General features: G+C 42.0%; 2 protein-coding genes across 3 annotated transcripts in view; one reads left to right on the forward strand and one right to left on the reverse strand.

The window, feature by feature from the left end:
• Positions 1 to 23947, reverse strand: part of LOC137536528 (synaptotagmin-15-like) — a 373040-nt gene that overhangs the window by 116606 nt on the left and 232487 nt on the right. Inside the window, exon 2 of the mRNA XM_068258745.1 lies at positions 23023 to 23305. Coding sequence (XP_068114846.1) covers positions 23023 to 23029 — 7 coding nt within the window. The 5' untranslated portion in view covers positions 23030 to 23305. The remainder of the gene's footprint in view (positions 1 to 23022; positions 23306 to 23947) is intronic.
• LOC137536527 (GRIN2-like protein) overlaps positions 1 to 23947 on the forward strand; it is a 310455-nt gene that overhangs the window by 39004 nt on the left and 247504 nt on the right. The gene's annotated exons all lie outside the window — the stretch shown is intronic.

The raw sequence follows: 23947 nt of genomic DNA on the forward strand, positions 1-23947 counted from the left end.
CCACGGTAGGGGGGTTAACTCTGTGCGCTGCCCTCCACGATGCATTCTAGATCTCAAGACTTTCTCATTTAGAACCAAAAGGAGGAAGTAGCTGGAATGCACCATGGGCAGCGCACAGGCTGCGTCAAGGGTGAATTAACCAACCCCCAGCCCCCCTCCCTCGGTCTCCCTTGTGAGATGACAAGCTTTCCTCTCTCACTGTCTTCGGTGATGGTGAGAGTAGAGCCAGTCTGACTGATAAGATTTATTACAGCAGAAACATTTCTGAATAGATTGGAGTGCTTGCACTGGAGGGTAAGGTTCCAGGCTTTTTGGTAGACCTTTGACATTTGGCATTGTCTTTGGGGTTCATTGGGCAGCTTTTTATGCAAACAATGTCTGAATAACCTTATGAAGATTGTTTGTTTCTAATGACTTTAATTTATGGTGTGTATGGCTCTTAAAAATTACTTCAGAAAACAGCTGTGTTGTGCCAATAAATGGTCTCATTGATATTCTTTCTGATTTCGGACAACAAGGTGATAATAATTTGAGTAGTTAATGCACAGGGTTTTCCAAGCATCTGTGCAAAGTGCTGACAGTACAACCAAGATGGCCCTGCCCATGCATACATAACAGCAGATGTGGAAACCTAGCGTTGGTTCAGATGGATGGCTGTTGGTGTCAATGCACCTTGTTTAGCGCCAGGATTCACTTTGTCCTGCATTGAGATTGATGGTTTTATAGTCAGAATAGTTGATATTATTTACTAGATGTTGAAAAAAGTTATATGCAATGATTTCATTTTAAGATTTTTTCAACTCTGTAAACCATTACATTTTGTAACCAGTAATCTCTACAGCGATCAAAGTCTATGTAAAAATGAACATCAATGAAACCTGTTCAGACCAATTTATGTTATTTTGCTTCAGAACTGGTACTTTCATGTGTCCCATCATCAAAGGAGAAAGCCTTAGAACTTCATGCTTGGCATGGTTTGTGTATCACGTAGGTACCTAATAAACAATTTGTAGCCCTTTAAGCAAATAACAGTTTACTAAGTAGAAAAATGCATATCTTGAACTTTAAGGACTGTTAGCATTTTCATCCTTGTTGAACCTGTTAAGTTCACTGCAGAAGTGGATGAATTATAGTCTAATTTAATAACTTTCTTCAAAGCTGGAATTAGCCTGCTCTGTGCATGGCTGATAAACAAAGATCATTTTAATACATCATTGGGAGGGAGACAAACGCCAAAAAAGTGGTAGCAGGAAAAAAGGCCGCCGGCTGAGGGTGGACAAAAAGGGCCCCGCCATAGACCTTAATGCAATTATCATTAATAAAAAGCAGGTTAGGGTTAGCCACCACCAGAGGGTAGTTAGGGTTAGGCACCACCAGGGGAGTGGTTAGTTTTAGGCACCACCAGTGGAGCGTTCTGTGTGAGAGTAGGGTTGGGTTAAGCTGTATTGTGGAATTACGTAATGATTTTTAACATTAATATCTTTTTGTTATTATTTCCCGTCTGTTTTAACAACGGTATTTATTGTTAACCAAGTTTGACAACAATGTTTATTGTTATCAGATTTCGTTATCCACCGGAGCCATTTCATATCATGATCAAAAATAGGTTAAAAGGTAAGGAGAGCTTAACTCAAGAAGAGGACTATAGTCAAGATGCAAAAATAATTTAATAGCTACAGGTGCTTCAAGCTAGTCTATCCTAACCTTTAGACACTGTTTTACTGACCTGAGAAAGTAGGCGGATACCCACAAAATGCGGTTTTTTTTATCTTGATTATAGTCCTTTTTTTTTAAGTAAGTTTAACCTGTTTTAATTATTTTATACTTTTTGGGGGGTATCCTCCCTCACAGTAATATACTTTTTAACTCCTAAGGGAGTTGTGTACAGTTTATGTACAAAACGGAGACGGCACACAAATGGCTTCAGTAGAAAAACTGTATTAAAGCATGTAGAGGCACACACGACATGTTTCGGGCGGAGCCCTTCCTCAGGTGTCACACCTGAGGAAGTGTGTGCCTCTACATGCTTTAATACAGTTTTTCTACTGAAGCCATTTGTGTGCCGTCTCCGTTTTGTACATTGACTACGGCTGTGCAGGGGTGGTGTACCTGCAGGAGGTGGGCACCGGTACGGAGGTCTGTTTATCGGACTTGGAAAGGTGTGTGACGGGAGAACATTTGAAAGTTGTGTACAGTTTGGGCAACCATCTGTTTTTAATTTTTCCCATCCATTACTTTTTTCTACTATTTTATTTGCATTATTTGATAAACTAAACTAGAGGGCTCACAGTACTCTCTTGGTTGTTGTTTTTTTACCCTGTAAACACGACAGGAATTCCAAGTTCCCACCAAAAGTAATTTCAAGTTTCAGCAGTTAAACACTGTGCTTTGTTAGTGGCAAGAATTAGGCTTGCATCAGAGGAGTTCTCAACTTTATGTTTAGTTAGAAGCCCATTTAGTGGGAAGGTTTTTTAAACTATGTTTTCTTATCCATTTTTCTCTAAATATTGTAGATAATAAATATATTATGGTAGCTATAGCTGCAATTAACATTGCTGTCTATGCAGCGCACATTACAGCCACAACTAAACTATCATAATAAAAAAGAAGCTTCAGTTCAATTTTAATGATCATTTTAGCAGCTTTCTCACACAGAAGGAGTTCATATGGAAGAAAATGAAGTATTCTAATAGTGTATTTACAGACCTTTTTTACCTCCTAGTTTTGAATCCCTTTCTAAACTTAGGACCATTTATTTTTATTCATAGCAAGAAAGAAGTATGCATTCATTCAAAACAACAATTTTTAGTGAGAGTAGCATGTCCCCTGTTGATTTCTGGGAAGCAGTAGCATAGCAATAGGGGATGCAGAGGTAGCGTACTGTACCGGGGCCTCTGGACCATCTTATTAGCATTTTATTGGTGCTATACTGGTAATAAACAGTGATGCTCAGATGCGCCCAATTCTGGATTCAAGTGGTTTCGATCACTGCTTCACCCACTTCCGGTTGACCGTGATCGTGATTACGGATAGAATCACGGATTACAGTTAATTTTGAATTCGAATGCAGTTTCCAGTTGGAATCTCGCATTACATCCGTAATCACAAGTCGGTACCCGTGATTAATTTTATAGTGAATAGCAAAGTCCCCGTATGGGCTAGAAACACCAAATTTGCTGTGTATGTTAAAGCGGAATATAACCCTGCATTTCAACTTTGCTCTAAAACATTATTTACAGTATATTATATGCAACCAGCATTTTTTTTTTTACTAGACCAGCATTGGAAGGGTTACACAGGGCTTTAAAGTCCCTTGAGATTTCTGTAGACGCATCCGAACCTGCAATTAGATACATTTTGTTTACATACATGTATCTAATTCTTGAATGTGACTCATCTCTCTCACTGAAAAGGAGCTTGGAGGACTGCCAAAGAGTGTGTAACTGTTTATCAATAAATACATCTAACTAAATACAATGTAACAATCTGACTTCTGCAGTTCTCTCCACGGAACTTGAAACGTCTGTGTTTAACCCTTCCAATGCTGGTCTAGTAAAAAAAAAATGCTGGTTGCATATAATATGCTGTAAATAATGTTTTAGAGCAAAGTTGAAATGCAGGGTTATATTCCGCTTTAAGAAGCACAGTGTGAACAAAAGAAATTAAGAGAATGTTATAGTTTTTGAGATAATTGATTTTAAAGTTCTCATCCTGAGTGTGGGAAATATTTCAGCAGCCACCGACTTTAGCGGTTAATACCAATGGGGAGCCTTATAGCTAAAATTTAAAGATGCTTTAGTTCTAGCTATACAGAGTACAGCTAGAGCTGTGTGGCGTGCGGTGGTGTGTGGTGGCAGGTGAGTGGAGATCTTCAATCAACGTAATGAAGCTCGCAAGATTAGAGGATATTGGTGTGGGACTTTTCTGAGGATATTGGCGTGGGAACATTTTATTAAAGGGACAGGTAACAATTTCTGGTCAATTAAGACAAATAAAATAATGTTCTTGTTGTTGCATTTTTATTTCACTCAACCCTTTGTGGGCACTATGTACCTATTTCTCCTGGGAGGGGAATGGGCATCTGGGGGTCCAATTCTTAAAGGAGCCTCCCAGATGACACAGCGAACCCCCCTCAGGGCGTCCTAGGCACCCGCCTCCTTCTTGGGCACCTGAGGTGGGGAAGAGTGCCTTGTGCATGGATTGTCCGCCCCTCTCCCCCGGAGCCCCCTCCCATACCATGGACCATGCGGACTGGTTTAGCTCAGGGTGCGAAGCCCCACTCGGCCGAGGCTCCGGATTCAGGCTATCCCAGCCGCTTTGGAGGACAAGGGGTTTAAGAGTCTCGGTAGGGGGGACCCCATTTAATTTTTTTATTTTATTTCCCACACTCTGAACATAAAGAAAAATATATTTATATACATGTTGATACATTATCTGTTATTTTAAATTTAACACCGATTTTCTCAAAAACTGAGGTCTTTTTGAAAAAAGTTTCCTCTAGTTCCCAGTGTTCTTCTTAACACACACTGCAAAATTGTTCTTTCTAGCACATACGAGGTCTTTGCTATTAACCTCTGAAGTTGGCGGCTGCTGAAACATTTCCTACACTCAGAATGAGAACTTTGAGATTTTCTCAAAAACTAGAAGAAAAGCTGTTTTTTCCCATAACTACCCTGCAAATTTGGCAAAGTTTCTAGCATGTAAGGGGGCTTTGCTATTTACCCTCTTAGTAATCATCACGGGTTCTGACTCGTTATTACGGCTTGTAAGCCAGAATTACAGGTTGAATGCAGATGAAATTACAAATGCATTTCAAATCACTATCCGTGATCACGGCTGATCACGGATTCCGATTTCGAGCTCCTTAGTTACGCCACTGCTGGAAAGTAAATTTAATAATCATAACTTTAACTTTTTCCCTTCTTGCAGCCAGAGTTAAAGGGAATTTTTACTCTTAATATTAAATTGTCATATACGTAGATCAGTGCTGCACAAGTCATTCTGCAATTTGATGCTACTAAAAATGTATTTTCCATTTCAGTTTGTAGCTAGCTAGAGGATCTTTCACATTTTGTGTTTATTGCAGCTTCTTTTTTTTTTTACAGGTGTATGCATGTTTGCAAAGTACATATAAAGTGTTTTAGCATAGAGTTCCAAGGCCTCTTTCACACTATGGACAGCACTGCATTTGTGCTACAGTCAAGTCTTATGCTATAGAAAATCAAAGCTGATGCCGCATGCATTGCAATGTATACCATATTTTGAAACATGCTGGGCGCCTGGGCCTAATGCATGAATCATCAGTAATATTGCCATGCACAGACAGAGCACAGCAATACTAATGGCACTAATGCAAGCAGAGTACAGCGCAATGCGCATCTAGTGTGGCATGCAGTTCATGTTACCTAAGTACTGTTGTTTGCACTGATCCCACTCCGCCATGCCCCCCTCCAGGTGTTAGACCCCTTGAAACATCTTTTCCATCACTTTTGTGGCCAGCATAAATTTTTCTAGTTTTCAAAGTTCGCCTCCCTATTGAAGTCTATTGCGGTTTGCGAAAGTTCGCGCGAACCGAACTTCGCGAACCGAAAATCGGAGGTTTGGGCCATCTTTACTTGTGATAGAGCCTTCAGTATATTGTTCTGGGCCTGCAGTTTGTGCATCAGGGCCTTAGGGCTCATTTTTCCACTGAAAATTGCAAATACACTGCATTACAATTACATTTTTTCAAATGTTAACACAAGTTTTTCCAGACGGTGTGCTTTTTGTGCAGTTTTTACATTTTACTGGTGTGATTATTATATTTGCCTTTTACCAACGATTGATTTAATTGGCATAAAAAAATTAAACTGGGCACAGCACCATATTTGGTATTGAATTGCATTGCAATTGTGATTTTTCAAATTTTAACACACTTTTTTTGTGCAGTAGGATTTCTGTGCAATTTTTACTTTTTCCCAGTGTGATTGTATCTGCATTTTCCAACGATTGATTTCGTTAGCAAAAAAAAAAAAAAAAAATGTAACTGGGCACAGCACCCATTTGGTATGCATTTTTTTCCACTCCTATTGACTTTAACCTAAATGCAATCACAATAAAAATTGCAGCATGCTTTCTTGCTTTTGGGGGGAAAATGAAACTGCATAGCATTGACAGCTGTTGAAATAGTACACAGCACTTTCTTTTATACCAGCGATGTTCTTGTGATCAACCAAACACGTGTATTACAATATTCACACCGAAACACTTACAGCAATAAAGAGTGCTTTTTAGTAATAGTAAACTGAGTTATGACTGCTTTACACTATGCAATTTCCCGTCAGATAGATGTATCGAATTGATTGTTTTCCGACAGGTTCCATCTGATCTTTTTTCTGACTGAATTTCCGATCACTGCTATACTAAATCTATCAGAACAATTGGAAATCAGATCTGTCCGAAATAATCAATTCGACCTGTCTATCTGACAGAAAATTGCATGGTGTGTACCAGGCATTAGATTTACCTATGCTGCTAATATTTTTCGGAGCAGGAAAAAAGGGCGCATGCGGCGAGTGGAGTAAATAGGCGCCAAAACAAATTAGCAGCCTTTGGGCGCCAGAGTGGGAATTTGGATGCCTGATATCTAGCCGGTACTGATACAGCGGCGCTATATATCGGGCATCGTGGGCACCCAAATCCCGATATTTTGTATTGCCGCTTGTGGCGGCACCTATTTACTCCGGTCGCTGCATGCGCTGAGGAATGTATAGGCAGGCTACAGCAGCAGTAACAGGTCTGGTATCTGGATGGAGAAGGATGGGAGCTCCACTGGGGTGCAGTGTGGGCACCAGACAGGGGGATGAGTGGCATAGGGTGCACCTGGCTGCTGGGCACAAGAGCGCTGCTCATAACTTTGGTGAGGAGGTTACACAGGTTCCAGTAAAGGTTACACAGGTTCCGGAGTCAGGGCGGCGGTGTGGGTGCACCAGCTAGACGTCGGGTGGGCGGGTTCTGTGTGAGAGTAGGATTAGGTTTGCCCATAGTAACATATAAGTATTTAATATTGATAATTTACGCTTTTATAGTAAAATATTGGTATTTAATACCAATGTTTTACTATGTTCAGCCTTATTGGGCGCTCTTTTTTTCTGCATGCCCTTTTTGCATATACACAATATTTTTGCCTTTGTTCACAAATTTACTAAACAAATAACATTTTTTCAAAGCTTGCTAGACAAGATATAGCAGAAGTTACTGGAAGACCTGCAGTAAGTCTGACAGACCAAGTGGGATGACCCCACACTAAAGTCACAAACTTAGGTGTAGACAGCCTAGGCTGACTCGCCTCACTGGCAAACCTTTGTCACTCTCTTCTTTCTGGCTGACATTTTGCTACCACATAATGCATTCCAAAGTGTGCTGCTTACCAAGTGAGTTCAGTAAGTTCCTATAAATCCTCACTGTGTTATATGAAGCAGCACTGAGGATATTTGAGTTGAGGTGTCGGAAAAGGCTCTGCCTGAAACCTGTTGTGCAACTACTCCTCCCATGTGCTGATGAATGTGAAGCTGAGGCAGCGACGTTCACAGCTCATGACATGTAAATAAGGACAGATGGAAACTCCCCGCACTAGTATTTCAATATTCGATTTCATGAGACAGCAGGTGTAAAAAAATACATGGACAATTTGAATACAAAGATGTATGCTTGCCTTCTACTGAGTGAGTTTATAATTAGCGTTATATTTTCTCAATCCCTTTCCTCATTTATACAAGCACATTTAATTGAAGCACCCTAGGTACCTAAATTGCTCCGACTCCTTGACTCTCGGGCTATGGAGTGGGTTCAAAAATCATCCAACTTCTCAGTTTATGAAACCACTGACTCTGACGGCAGATTTACTAAAATTGCTCCAACTCTGAATCCTCGACTCCGACTCCACACCCCTGGTTGTTCAGACTGTAAGAGTCAGGGTAGACAAAGAGACGAAGCTCTCTAACTCTGAAGGACTGTACTGATGAAGGGGCTACTGACAAGGTGAGTTATGAAACTTACGTTTATCGAGGTTCTTATATGCAGAGATAACCATAAACTCCATGTCCGTCAAGAAAGACCCGGGAAGCCTCAGCCTTCCTCTACCTAGGTAAGTATCTAACTTTATTTTTTTACCTCAGGTTCATTTTAAAGGACCACTAACACGAAAAATTGTGAAATTTAAAACAGATGAAAACATATGAAAACTGTCTTTTTATTGTTGAAATGCGGACAGTAAATTATTGGTCTTGATGTATATGACTGATATGTTGTATATGTGCCACAATAAAAAGATTTAAATACAAAAAAAGTACATTTCTCCCACAGCAAAATGTGCTACACATTACTTTTCTCCTATGTTGTTGTTACTTACAGTAGGTAGTAGAAATCTGGCAAAACTGACAGGTTTTGAACTAGCCCATCTCCTCTTGGGGGATTCTCAGAGTTTTCATTACTTTCAAAATCACTTAGTGAATGACAGTTGCTCAGTCCAACTGCCAAAACAGTGTGCAAAGAGGTGGGGGAGGCCTGCATCTTTATATAGATCCTTTCCAGAGAGTGCTTTTGTAAAGAATAAATGAAATACTGGGAATCACCCATGAAGAGATGGATTAGTCAAAAACCTTTCAGTTCTGTCAGAATTCTACTAACTACTGTAAGTTATAACATACATAGAAGACAATTCATTTATAGCTCATTTTACTCTGAAAGAAACATACTTCTTGTTTGTACAGTTTGTGTTCACATGTATTTTAAATGTTACAATTGTTTGCAACAGTGGTCCTATGTGTGTGAAATTTGGCACACACATAGTACATTACCTGGATTAACAAATAGGATACTTTTTATCCACATAACCAAAAAGTGGGCAGAGACAAATACAAATTTCACTGAGAAAATGTAAACTGCAGCCATTCTTACATTTTTTATGGTAGGGTTCTCAAACTATGCACTGTTGGTCACTGGGTGACTGGGATTAATATTCAGAAAAGTGGGTGGAGCCTACAAAAGTCAATAAAAAAATCACCTATTGATTTTCAAGGGGAATATTTAATTGCTGCCTTTCTTCAAACCTGGTACAATCAGATTTGTTTTATTTCACTGCACATTATTGGTGCCAAAGACTGCAAAACTTACAAACTAGGTCATTGAGTAATTGAGTAATTGTGTGTTAGGGTCAGAAGAAGTGGGCGGAGCCAACACCAGCCAAATACATACCCGGGCAACGCCGGGCCATCAGCTAGTATTCAACAAAAATGTGTTTTCTTACTTTTTATTACCCATACAGTTATCATATTTGCTTTTGTGCACAAGCATTGTTGTCCATTTACAAATTACAAGTTCCCAAAGTACAGTTTACCTGCTCTGAAATCTGACATTGCATTTTATTGCATAGCTATATTTATATATTATAAGGTACCTAGTGAGATTTCTTTTTTTTAATCTTTTGTTATCCATGCAAGCTGAAACACTGCATATGAATGTTTACTAATAGTGACTTTCTGGCTGCTAAACAAACATAAACAAGATAATGTAATCACTTGGGTTCTGACCTAACTTTGGCAATAAGCTTCCCACTGAAGAAGAAAGTGCTGTGTTTAACAGTTTGAATGCTACCATCTTTTTCTGATGGTAAGTTTTAAGCCAGTGGCGTAGCTAAAGAGCAGTGGGCCTCAATGCATGTTTTACAATGGGGCCCTCCAAGCACTCTATACATAACTGTTCATACGGCGCGCCAAAACCTGCCAATGGCAACTACAGTGTCAGAGGTGCAAGTAGGGGATGGGGAAGGGATGGGGAACAGCTTGTTAATGATTACCACTATTCAATAGAAGTGATTATTATGAACACAGGACCAATAGAGAGCAAATACTGTAGTTGAGGGAGGGCCCTTTGGGGCCCAAGGGCCCAGATGTGGTCACTACCTCTGCACCCCCTATTGGTACGCCCCAGTTTTAAGCTGTAAATAGTATTTTAGAACAAGGCAGGAATGCTGAGTTTCATACCACTTTAAGGTGCCTATATACTTGTCGATGGCCACTAGGATTTAACTATCAGATAGATCCCTTTCTGATCAAAATCTAATCAGAAAGGTATCTATTACTGCAACACACTGTACACAAATTTACAATAAATTTCAGCATGAAATCTATTGGAAATCTGTGCAGCTGCAGCCACCTGCCAGTCCCCTTGTTTCCTCCATCTAATGTTGTTTTACATCAGAGCAAATGCTCACCTATTCACCAGCCCGCCTCCTCCTGTATCTTCTCTCTATTGCCGCTGGTGTGCCTGTACCCTATTACCCGGTGGCAAGTACATGACCATGTACATGCCATGGATTCACGAGGTGTAGGTGGCGTACATTCAAAAGAGCTGATAATTTGGGTGCAAGGTTTATTGCAAAAAAACCCTTAGTTTACAATTTCTCACATTTCTCCATGGCTTCCTCGTAATATATATATAATTTTATGAACAGCTCTATCCCTTTAAGAGGTGGAATTTCTTTATTTTAAAAATAATTTTCCTCTCAATCAATATCTAAACTCTCTAAATATCTAAATGTCTGGAACTATGATCTCAGATCGCCTGTTACAATAAATGATATGCGACAAGCTTTAAACTCTGCTACCTACTACTGTACTCTCATTGCTTATCCCACTGGGTTCAACTCTACGGAATCAACCCTATGCTGGAGGAAAATGTGGATGTGTAGAAACACACTCATCCACTTAATATGGGAATATGTTCATATTCAAGGCTTATGGTGGGAAGTACAAGCTTATATTGAATCTATAATTAACTCCTCCTTCTGTTTGACTCCTCAATTAGCTTTACTAAACATAGGAATAGATAATATTCCTTTAAAGGGAACCTTAACTGAACGGGGGGTAACGAGTTTCACTTACCTGGGGCTATTACCAGCCCCCTGCAGCAGTCCTGTGCCCTCGGAGCTGCTCTGGAATCCTCTGGTCCCCCGTTGTCACTTAGTTTCGTTTTTGACGACTCACCAGTCGGCCGGCCGCCATGCGTATTATTGGACGCATTCCCTATTAGCGCTGTTTGCGGACCGCAATGCATAAATACGCATTGCCGCATATCTACGCGTGCGGAACGCTGTAACGCGTATTTTTGTACGCGTTGCGGTCCGCGCTAATTGCAGTAGGGAATGCGGCCAATAATACGCATGGCGGCCACCCGACTGGTGAGTCGTCAAAAACGAAACTAAGTGACAGCGGGGGACCGGAGGATTCCAGAGCGTATCCGAGAGCACAGGACTGCTGCAGGGGGCTGGTAATAGCCCCAGGTAAGTGAAAATCTATACCCCCCGTTCAGTTAAGGTTCCCTTTAACTTATAGATTAATCATTTTTCATATAATAGCAGCTACTAGGCATATGATATGTTCACATTGGAAAAACGAAGACGCCCCTTCCCTGTCTTATATCACAAACCTAACCAAGCAGAATTTAAAATTGGAAAAATTATTGTGGTCTAGAAACAAAGCCTTCGAACATAGATTCCAAATGTAAATTATGGCTCACTGAATAGGTTTCAGAAAATATATTTCGCCCTAGAGAAATTATCTGCCCTCATTATTGTGAACCTTGAGACTTCTTGAAGTAGCAAAATAAGAGTTATATCATATAGATAGATATAACAGTTATATATTAATGCATATCTCATGACTAGAGATGGCCCGAACCTCCGATTTTTGGTTCACGAACCGGGTTCATGAACTTTCTCAAAAGTTCGGTTTGCGCGAACTTTCGCGAACTGCAATAGACTTCAATGGGGAGGCAAACTTTGAAAACTAGAAACACTTATACTGGCCATAAAAGTGATGGAAAAGATGTTTCAAGGGGTCTAACACCTGGAGGGGGGCATGGCGGAGTGGGATAGATGCCAAAAGTCCCGGGGGAAAATCTGGATTTGAGGCAAAGCAGCGTTTTAAGGGCAGAAATCACATTGAATGCTAAATTGCAGGCCTAAAGTGCTTTAAAACATCTTGCATGTGTATACATCAATCAGGGAGTGTAATTAGAGTACTGCTTCACACTGACACACCAAACTCACTGTGTAACTCACCGCAAACAGCTGTTTGTGTAGTGACGGCTGTGCTGGACTGGTGTGCACCATGGCGAGAGTGCAGGCCGTGGCTGTTTTCAAGCCCATTTGGTCGCCGGGCTGTGGTAGCTCAATGATAGAACAACAGTGGCTGTCCAGCTGATCAAATTTGGTCTGTCCACAATGAAGCAACAATCTTATTACCTTTGGTGTGCCCCCCCGAGACACTCATATCGCCATCAGTCATTGCTTCATTGTGATACGCAAGCCCCTTCACTGCGGCAAGGTAATGATCATGAAGGGGAATTGGCACATGTACATGCCTTTTGTTTTGTTGTTGCAGCTGCAGTGCAGCCAGAAAAATTAGGCAGGCATGTACACGCACCAGAAAAATTATTATAGCGGATACTGCTAGCAGCAGCAATAAAAATTCAGTAATCCACCTGGAGTCCTGGACCCTATTGGTGGTGGCGGAGAAGGCAGTCAAGTGGCCTGTGGGCAGAGATGCTGTGTGGGGAGCGACTTAGTCTTGGGGCAGGCAGTCACACGGCGTGCAGGCAGAGATGCTGTGTGTGGGGACTGACTTAGTCTTGGGGCGGGCAGTAGCCCTCCGGGATCCATGCCTCATTCATTTTGATAAAGGTGAGGTACTGAACACTTTTGTGACTTAGGCGACTTCTCTTCTCAGTGACAATGCCTCCAGCTGCGTTGAAGGTCCTTTCTGACAGCACACTTGAGGCAGGGCAAGACAGAAGTTGGATGGCAAATTGTGACAGCTCTGGCCATAGGTCAAGCCTGCGCACACAGTAGTCCAAGGGTTCATCGCTGCTCACAGTGTCAATATCCACACTTAAGCGGAAATGAGAATGCTGCAGATGTCACACACCACATTGCCGATCTCCAGCTAGTGCGGGGTCAGCCACTGATCCACCTGTTTGTTAAGCCAGGAGAGCTGCTCCAGTGTGACTCTCGGCTTTGAGGTAAGACATGTCTAAGATGGTGTGACACCGTCATACCTGGCATGCAGCATAGGCCCTGGGGAGCAGGGGCTGTGTAGCTGGAGAGGAGATCGCAGCACCAGTAGAGTTGAACTGCCACTCAGCCAAGGAGGAGGAGGATGACGACAGCGAAGAGGATGTAGCAGGAGGAGAGGAGGTGGCAGGAGGCCTGCCTGCAAGCCTTGGAGGTGTCACAAGTTGGTCCGCTGCACAGCCACGTACTCCCTGCTTGCCATTGGTCACCAGGTTGACCCAATGGGCTGTGTAAGTAATGTACCTGTCCTCCCCGTGCTTGGCAGACCAGGCATCCATGGTCAGGCGGACCCTTGACCCAACGCAGTGTGCCAGAGATGACACCACTTGCCTCTCCACTTCACGGTACAGTTTGGGTATCGCCTTTTTAGAAAAATAATTGTGGTCTGGCATCTTCCACTGCGGTGTCCCAATGGCCATAAATTTATGGAAGGCCTCAGAGTCCACTAGCTGGTATGGTAACAGCTGGCGAGCTAACAGTTCCGCCAAGCCAGCTGTCAGACGCCAGGCAAGGGGGTGACTGGCAGAAATTAACTTTTTCCGCTCAAAGATTTCCTTCACAGACATCTGGCTGCTGTGGGCAGAGGAGCAGGAACCGCTTAAGGTCAGAGGCGGAGTGGAGGAGGGTGGCTGTGAAGGTGCTAGGGAGAAACCGGCTGAAGATACTGCACCTGAAGGAGGAAGAGGAGAAGGAAGGTGTTTTTTTCTTTTATGTGCTGGTTTTCCTCTGGTGCTCTTCCCATTGCAGTTTGTGCCTTTTCTCCATGTGCCTTCGTAAGACAGTTGTCCCTACGTGGTTGTTGGCCTTTCCACGGCTCAATTTTTGGAGGCAGGGAGAACAGATTGCATTGCTCTGATCTACGGCAGACACACACAAAAAATCCAAACCGCTGAGCCCCCTGGGGTGATGGCACTATGGTGGCCTCAGCAGCTGAAGCTGAAGGACATGTTGGCTGGCTGTCCATAGGTGGCGATACATGGCGCCAGACACTGCCACCAGCTGTTTCTGACGATGAGCTCCCTCTGCTTCTTTCAGGAACTCGTCTCCTCCTCCTCCTCTCTGACTCCCTCTCTGAACTGTCCCCCTGTTCATCTCCTCTATTGGGAACATACGTGGCATCCGTATCATCGTCATCATCATAATCATCCTGCCCAGCTTCGCTTGCCTCAGACACCTCCAAAACTGCACCAACAGCATGTGCTTCATCATCCTCCTCCTCACTAGTTACGTCCATAGTGTCGCCTAACTCAGACATATGAGGTGGTGTAACTTGCTTAGCGCCTTCATCTGGTTGTAACAATAATGGTTGTGCATCAGTGATTTCTCCACCAAATAACTCCTGCAAACTGTCAAATGTATTGGATGTGGTACTTGGAGTAGCGCTGGTGGCTGCGGAAGATGAGGTGTTCTGTGTTAAATAGTCAACCACGTCCTGACAATCTTGGGAGTTGATGGGATGTGCCTTCTTCTGAGCACTGTATTTTAGTCCAGGGCTGCACGAAATCACATCAGCACGACCTCGCACAGACCTGCTGGGTGGCCTTCCTCTGGGTCTGCCTCTACCTCTGCCTCTACCTCTGCCTCTACCTGTTTTGTCCGTTTTGTCCATATCGGGAGGGGGGGGATGAAGTGAAAGGTATGCACTGACTTGACTAATACACGCTCACGTAGGTAGGTGGGTGCACTGTGAACAACATTTAGGTATATGCAGTGCTGGGTATTACAATGTGCACCTGTCACACACACACAGGTACCGAGCAGGCACAGTGACACTGCGTGCACTCACGTAGGTAGGTGGGTGCACTGAACACAACAGGTAGGTATATGCAGTGATGGGTATTACAATGTGCACCTGTCACACACAGACAGGTACCGGACAGTCACAGTGACACTGCATGCGCTCACGTAGGTAGGTGGGTGCACTGTGAACAACATTTAGGTATATGCAGTGATGGGTATTACAATGTGCACTTGTCACACACAGACAGGTACCGGACAGGTACAGTGACACTGCGTGCGCTCACGTAGGTAGGTGGGTGCACTGAAGTGAATAACAGGTAGTAGGTATATGCAGTGATGGGTATTACAATGTGCACCTGTCACACACACACAGGTACCAGACAGGCACAGTGACACTGCGTGCGCTCACGTAGGTAGGTGGGTGCACTGAAGTGAATAACAGGTAGTAGGTATATGCAGTGATGGGTATTATAATGTGCTCCTGGCACAGCAGTAATTATACCACCAAGGGGCCAAAGGCCAGCGGCGACTGACTGACAGGGCTGTATATAATGCAAGTGGACCACACACACACACAAAAATAGATCACAAGAACAAGATTAGCTCTCAAAAGAGCTGTAGAGGGGTGCTTTTTTAGCAATAAGAATCAGCAAGGAGCAAGCTAACAAGCCTACAAGAGCCTAACTAAGCTTTCCCTATAGGTCTCTGCACAACAGCTCTCCCTTCTCTAATTAATGCAGGCACACGAGTGAGTGAAAAGCCTGACGCTGCCTGCCTTTCATAAGGGGGGGGGGGGGTGGCTCCAGGAGGTAGTGTAGCCTGATTGGCTACAATGTGTCTGCTGACAGTGATGTAGAGGGTCAAAGTTGACCCTCAAGATGCACTATGGGGGCGAACCGAACTTCCGGAAAAGTTTGCGGTTCTCCACGATCGCGAACCCCGGAAGTTCGCCGGGAACCGTTTACCGGCGAACCGTTCGGGTAATCTCTACTCACGACAGACTCATTGTAAAGTAAACGCAGCTTGGCTCTGCCAAAAGGAAGATTTTCACTTACTTAAATTGTCGCTGAGATCTTGTTGTCAAATAGAACCGTGCATTATTATTATCTCTAATAGTATGTTTTCCAACTTATTGTTATTGTCATTATACAAGCAATGTAAAACATTTTATTCTTCAATAAAAATTGAACGTTACAAAAAAAACAAAAACCTCAGTTTAAAAGCTGCAGGAAATTGCCAGAAGTAGAATATCAGTAAATGTACCAATATACTACAAATTAAAAGGACCACTATTGACAAAATCTTAAAATTTAAAATACATGTAAATACATACAAATAAGAAGTATGTTTCTTCCGTAGTGAAATGAGCCATAAAATACTTTTCGCCTATGTTGCTATCACTTACAGTTAGTAGTAGAAATCTGACAGAATCGACAGGTTTTAGGCTAGCCCACCTCTTCATGGGGGAATCTCAGGGTTTCCTTTATGTCCAAAAGCACTCACTGCAGTGAACAGGAAGGCTGGCCAGCATTTTCGTATAAATCCTTTTCAGGGAGTGTCTATAAAGAATAAAGGCCATACTGAGAATCCCCTATAAAGAGATGGACTAGTCCAAAATCTGTTGGTTCTGTCAGATTTATACTACCTACTGTAAGTGACAGCAACATAGAAAAGTAATTTATGGCTTATTTTACTCTGGAAGAAGCACACTTCTTCTTTGTATGTGTTTTACATTTTACAATTTTTCACAATAGCGGTCCTTTAAGTCATATAGTTAAATAACGGTAATATTTGCGGATATTTCACTAGGAACTGATGTTCCTAAACTTAGCCCCCTCTGGTGGGTGCCTAACCTTAACCCCCCCCCATCCCCATGGTGGAGGCCGAAACTTAACCCACCATACTCCATACTCTCACACACAACCGCCCTTGTGGTTCCTAACCTTAAAGGGGCCCTACAGCGAAAAACTGTAAAATTTAAAATATGTGCAAACATATACAAATAAGAAGTACATTTTTTGAAGAGTAAAATGAGCCATAAATTACTTTTCTCCTAGGTTGCTGTCACAGTAGGCAGTATAAATCTGACAGAAGTGACAGCTTTTGGACTAGCCCATCTCTTCATAGGGGACTCTCAGCAAGGCTTTTATTCTTTATAAAGATATTCCTTAAAAAGGATTTAAACAATGATGCTGGCCAACTTCCCTGCTTCCTACACAGTTGTTGGGCAGTTGGACAGAGCAACTGCCATGCACTAAGTGCTTTTGAAAACAAATATAACCCTGAGAATCCCCTATAAAGACATGGACTAGTCCAAAACCTGTCGCTTGTGTCAGATTTCTACTACCTACTGTCAGTGGCAGCAACCTAGGAGAAAAGTAATTTATGGCTCGCTTTACTCTGGAAAAAAATGTACGTCTTATTTGTGTATGTTTGCACATATTTTAAATTTTACAGTTTTTCGCTGTAGTGCCCCTTTAACCTTCTCTAGTGGGTGCCTAATCTTAACCCCCCAGCAGCGGATGACCTTAAACCCCCCAACACTGTGTGCTAAATAGCAGGTGCTAGAGCTGCCCACTATCCAAACTGTTGTTACTAATAATTCTTGACTGTGCAAGTTTACCACTTCTATGTAGTAGGAAGTACCACCCAAAGTATCCATCCACATTATATTCACTCCTATAATCCCTCTGCTACATAGATTTGATTAGATTGTACAATCAAGGTTATATTATTGATGAGCACATTAAGTCTTCTTATAAAAAATACAGTATGAGCTTACATGTACCTGATGAATTTGATTATTGTAATGCTGGGGGGTCATACTTTCTGACCACCCAGCGCAACAAGGCTAAGAGCTGGATAATGGAAGAGGTTACACAGGCTGCCTAGAGCAACTGCAGCTCTGGACTTCCGATATCGCTACAATCAAAACACAATGGCAGCGCAGTGCGATGTTGCGCTGCCTTAGTTCGCACTGTGCTGCCTTAGCGATAGCAAGCTTTCAGACAGATACAGGACAGGACTATAGATTGGAGCGTAACTAGTAGCAACCGCAGCTCACAGTCACGTCCACAGAAGCAGAGCAAGCAGGCTAATAACAGTCACCAGCAAGCATCCACCCAGGCAAGACTACAGGATAGAATGTAACTAATAGCAACTGCAGCCTATAGTTACGTTCCCAGAAACTAGAGTAGCAGGAATACTAGTCACCAACGTGGTGACGGCAGAATCCAAGCTATCTGGATAATGGACTTCACTGATCCACCGCGGATGCAGCTAATGTCCATCAAGCATGGAACTAGGCAAAACACAATAATAAGAAAAATAACAAATGGCTCAACTAATGGATAAATATATAATAGCAAGTCTGCATATATATTTATCAAGAACTAGCTAAAGCACAAGTAATAAGGTCGCATAGAACTACAATAACAGAACTATACAGAGTAACAAGGTGCCCAGTAGATCAGCGTACTGACCACTATGACGGGCGGGGTATGAAATGGGAGGCAGACTTTTATGCTGGCATCAGCCAATGGATGCAGGTATGCAAATCTCCACACAGCTGAATGGTAATCACTCAATCCTGAGCTGGCTTGATTACCATTTGCTAGCTAACTGTGAATGCAAAGGACCCTCATAAGAAATACATGCAGAATTATGTAACAACATGCATGCAGGAAATCCAGGGCTATCTGGCCGCAGCTCAGCTGCAACAAGCAATTGGTGGAATGATGACAGCATCCTGAGCTGCCCAGAACTGCAGAGCGATTGCAAAGGACAATGAGACCCATTGCAAATGCACAACCGAATGCAAGCAGATAAGCCAGAACTGTCCATTTGCAGCTCCACTGCAACGGACAGAATACGCTACAGGAGGGATCCTTACAATTCTATTCTACATTAAAAACGTATCTCTTGTTAATATTGTAACAATGAGTGAGCAGCAGTCGGTTGTTGCTATTCAGTATTTGCATATGTTATCAGCACTTGAATAAAGGTATAACTTTAAGGCGCATACGCACGCCGGATTTTTTCAAACTATGGGTCGGCGGATCAGTCAAAAGCAGTCTTGTCAGTCTGACGACAACCTGTACTCACGTGGAACTGTCGTCAGAACGACCGCCCCGCGGAGCAGGTCTGACGACCCGTAGTTTGAAAAAAGCTGGTGTGTGTATGCGCCTTTACATATAACATATGAGGGCCAACAGATTTTAATACAGCTTTGAACAGATTGTGTACTTAGAGTCTGATACACATCCTCAAGTTTGATTGACCAATTGTTGGCCAATTTTACCACCTCTATGGTGTATGAGGGTGAACAGATTTTGAATACTGAATTCAATTTTGAATGAACAGACTATATAGGTAAGCTCTCACACTGAATGTAGTAGTAAAATTGGCCAAATTTATGCCAATCAAAATTGGATGTGTGTACTAGACTTTAGCTCTTATAATACATTGCCATTTGAAATTGGATGCGAGTACACACCCTATGAGTGCAGACAGTCAGTTTTAAGGCCCGCTTCCATTCATAAAGTGATGCGAGTGCGGCTACCTAGCTGCATTGCATCACTTCTGCTGTTGGCCGCTTCACTTCAATTCACTCTGGATGCGGAAGTGAATTGCGGAGATGGGACACGGTTGCAGGCGGATGCAGACGTGCGAGAATCTGCAGCATGCTGCAGATTCTTGGATCGCTCCGTACCGCTCCGCACACAATGGAAACTATTTCATTGCCGTGCATGTGTTTCAGGACACCTGCTGCGATGCGGCTATGTAGCCGCATCGCACCACATCTAATGGAAATGGTCCCTAACTATTTATTGGGGAAAGTGTCAAAAACATTATTCAAGCACAGACCAGCACAAATTTTAGCTAGCGTGCCATCACTATGGTGGTTTATACTGTACAAAACAGAGAGTTAAAGAGGAACTTCATCCTAAACAAACATACTGTCATTAAGTTACATTAGTTACGTTAATTAAAATAGATAGGTAATATAATCTCTTACCCACCCTGTTTTAAAAGAACAGGCAAAGGTTTGTGATTTCATGAGGGCAGCCATCTTTTTGGTTGAAAGGAGGTTACAGGGAGCATGAGACACAGTTCCAACTGTCCTGTGGGCTGATCACCACTCCCAGTTGCTAGGTAACGAGAACAACAACATCAGAAATCCCATCATGCTTTGCAAAGTGTCAGGGGAAAAATGCCCAGGCAGTTTTCTTTAATGGGCAGAGCTTAGCTTCTGTGCAGCCAAAAATGAGGCTTGGATAAGAAAAACAAAATTCTGATGCTGTGAGACTGTAAAAGAAATACCAAGCCTTTTCAGTGCTGCTGAGTAGATTTTTAGTCTGGCAGTTCACTTTAAAGCAAACCGTAAGCGGAAGAAAAAACTTATGATATAATGAATTGTATGTGTAGTACGGATAATCAAAATCAAAAACGGCGGATCAGTCAAAAGCAGTCTTGTCAGTCTGACGACAACCTGTACTCACGTGGAACTGTCGTCAGAACGACCGCCCCGCGGAGCAGGTCTGACGACCCGTAGTTTGAAAAAAGCTGGTGTGTGTATGCGCCTTTACATATAACATATGAGGGCCAACAGATTTTAATACAGCTTTGAACAGATTGTGTACTTAGAGTCTGATACACATCCTCAAGTTTGATTGACCAATTGTTGGCCAATTTTACCACCTCTATGGTGTATGAGGGTGAACAGATTTTGAATACTGAATTCAATTTTGAATGAACAGACTATATAGGTAAGCTCTCACACTGAATGTAGTAGTAAAATTGGCCAAATTTATGCCAATCAAAATTGGATGTGTGTACTAGACTTTAGCTCTTATAATACATTGCCATTTGAAATTGGATGCGAGTACACACCCTATGAGTGCAGACAGTCAGTTTTAAGGCCCGCTTCCATTCATAAAGTGATGCGAGTGCGGCTACCTAGCTGCATTGCATCACTTCTGCTGTTGGCCGCTTCACTTCAATTCACTCTGGATGCGGAAGTGAATTGCGGAGATGGGACACGGTTGCAGGCGGATGCAGACGTGCGAGAATCTGCAGCATGCTGCAGATTCTTGGATCGCTCCGTACCGCTCCGCACACAATGGAAACTATTTCATTGCCGTGCATGTGTTTCAGGACACCTGCTGCGATGCGGCTATGTAGCCGCATCGCACCACATCTAATGGAAATGGTCCCTAACTATTTATTGGGGAAAGTGTCAAAAACATTATTCAAGCACAGACCAGCACAAATTTTAGCTAGCGTGCCATCACTATGGTGGTTTATACTGTACAAAACAGAGAGTTAAAGAGGAACTTCATCCTAAACAAACATACTGTCATTAAGTTACATTAGTTACGTTAATTAAAATAGATAGGTAATATAATCTCTTACCCACCCTGTTTTAAAAGAACAGGCAAAGGTTTGTGATTTCATGAGGGCAGCCATCTTTTTGGTTGAAAGGAGGTTACAGGGAGCATGAGACACAGTTCCAACTGTCCTGTGGGCTGATCACCACTCCCAGTTGCTAGGTAACGAGAACAACAACATCAGAAATCCCATCATGCTTTGCAAAGTGTCAGGGGAAAAATGCCCAGGCAGTTTTCTTTAATGGGCAGAGCTTAGCTTCTGTGCAGCCAAAAATGAGGCTTGGATAAGAAAAACAAAATTCTGATGCTGTGAGACTGTAAAAGAAATACCAAGCCTTTTCAGTGCTGCTGAGTAGATTTTTAGTCTGGCAGTTCACTTTAAAGCAAACCGTAAGCGGAAGAAAAAACTTATGATATAATGAATTGTATGTGTAGTACGGATAATAAATAGAACATTAGTAGCAAAGAAAAGTGTCTCATGTTTTTTTCAGTTATATAGCTTTTATTATATAACACTGCATCATTCTGTAATATTTTCCGTTTACAAACAACACTCTGTATTTTAAGCTATAAAGCAAAGCAGAAATAATGACCTTTTGAACGTTCCTGCAGTAAAACCATATCTCAAGCTGTCTCTCACTGTTTCTTGACTGGTTAAGTGCTTCAGAAAACAGGAATGTATTCGACCCAAGTTGGTTTGAATAGCTCAGAGTAGCTATTTTGCATAGATAGCAAGTAAAGTAAACTCTTCCTGTACTGGAAAACAATATGATACTATTTTCTTTGCTACTAATGTTCTATTTCTTAGCTGTACTACACATACAATTCATTATTACACAAGTTTATTTTCACTTCAGGTTTGCTTTAAACACATAATGCAAACATACCACATTATTGATCAGTTCCTTAATTTAAATTATGTTCCATGTAAGTACACAAATATATTAAGACTTATGTTTTGGAACTCATTCAGGAGTAACTCATATCAATGGTGGATGGTACTGCACATCAAATGCCTGTAACAGTCCCCAGATGTCACAGCTTTTGTGGTGGAGAGTCGTTGTTGCAACCAATCAGGCTTCAGTTGCTAATTTAAACAAGAGTTCCAATTAGTTGCTCTGGGAAACTGCTCCATTTTTTTTCCAGTTTGCTTTGCAACAGTCTTACTTAAAGGTGGCCACACACGATACAATAAAATGATCTGATTTTACGGAAATTCGATAAAAACGATCGGATCTCCCGAAAAAATCAAAAGTTTTTTTTCATTTGACTGAAAAATCCGAATTTCCTGTTTTCTTCGATTTTTATCTATCCGGAATGCCAGATATTTTACTTCAATCTTTCTAAAGATTGTATGGTGTGTGTTAGATTGTCATTGTATTAATATACACACCCTAGCAATTTTGTCATAGTTTCCAATCATTTTATCATAATTGGGGAAAAATTGAACATACGTGTGTGGTACATTGGTCAGATTTTTTTAAATGTTACAATCAGTCAGAAAAATTGATTACAATTCTTAAATTGAACAGATATTTAAAAAATTGTATGGTGTGTGTGGCCACCTTAAGTCAATCCCTGGTAGCATCAGGAATGCTTCCTGAATATCTGTTTCATCATCCTTGTGAATTAGCCCTACTCCAAACTTCTATAAATAAGTACCTTTTCATATTACAGTATTATTTTACACAATGTGTTCAAAAGTGAATCTGTAGCCCTGGCATCCAAAATGATCTACTATAAACAGCCTCATAATAACATAAGAACTTGCTTTCAACTCACCAGACATTGCTGCTTGTCCAGAAGTGCACTGAGCAGCAGCTGCTTGTATAGGTAGCTGCCGGGCAGCACACCTTATATATCCCTGTATCCTTAGTCCATGAAGATCTCTTTACTCTATTCAGGCACTTTTCTTCAAGTCCTAGGATCAGACTCTTTTTTGCAGGCATCTGCAGTCATTATCAGCTCGCTGATCTGTCACAAATGCAGTGTGCTGGTTGTGAATAGACTCCAGAGTCCTCTCCCTTGTACTGTGCACGGTCTGATCGCCAGTCTTCTGTTGTGACTGAAGGCAGAGGCGGGGAGAAGACTCTGTTATAAGCCATTAAAGCAGACCTCTAGACACATAGCAAATACTCCCAATAGAAAAGCATTCATTCAAAAAATAGTGCTTCTACATTCTGCTAGCATACTATCTAATATCTTCTCTACATTGGTTTTCCCAAACCCCTGTGTTCAAAAGTCATGCTTGAATGGAAATCATGTACTGTATGCCAATTAACGGGAACCTGAAGCGAGAAGTATATGGAGGCTGCCATATTTATTTCCTTTTACAAAAAATACCAGTTGCCTAGCAGTCTTGCTGATCTATTTTGACTGCAGTAGTTTCTAAATTGCACACCTGAAATAAGCATGAAACTTGTCAGATTTTTGTCAGAAACATCTGATCTGCATGCTTGTTCAAGGGCTATGGCTAAAGGTATTAGAGGCAGAGGATCAGCAGGACTGCCAGGTAGCTGGTATTGTTTAATTAAAAGGAAATGTATATGGCTGCCTCCCTCTCACTTCAGTTGCCTGGCAGTCCTGGTGATTTTTCTACAGTAATGTCTGAATCACACACCTGAAACAAACATATGGCTAATCCAATCAGACAGCAGTCAGAGCACCTGCATGCATGCATGTTCAGGGTCTATGACTAAAACTATTG

Source organism: Hyperolius riggenbachi, chromosome 10, assembly GCF_040937935.1.
Source record: "Hyperolius riggenbachi isolate aHypRig1 chromosome 10, aHypRig1.pri, whole genome shotgun sequence".
NCBI lineage: Eukaryota > Metazoa > Chordata > Amphibia > Anura > Hyperoliidae > Hyperolius > Hyperolius riggenbachi.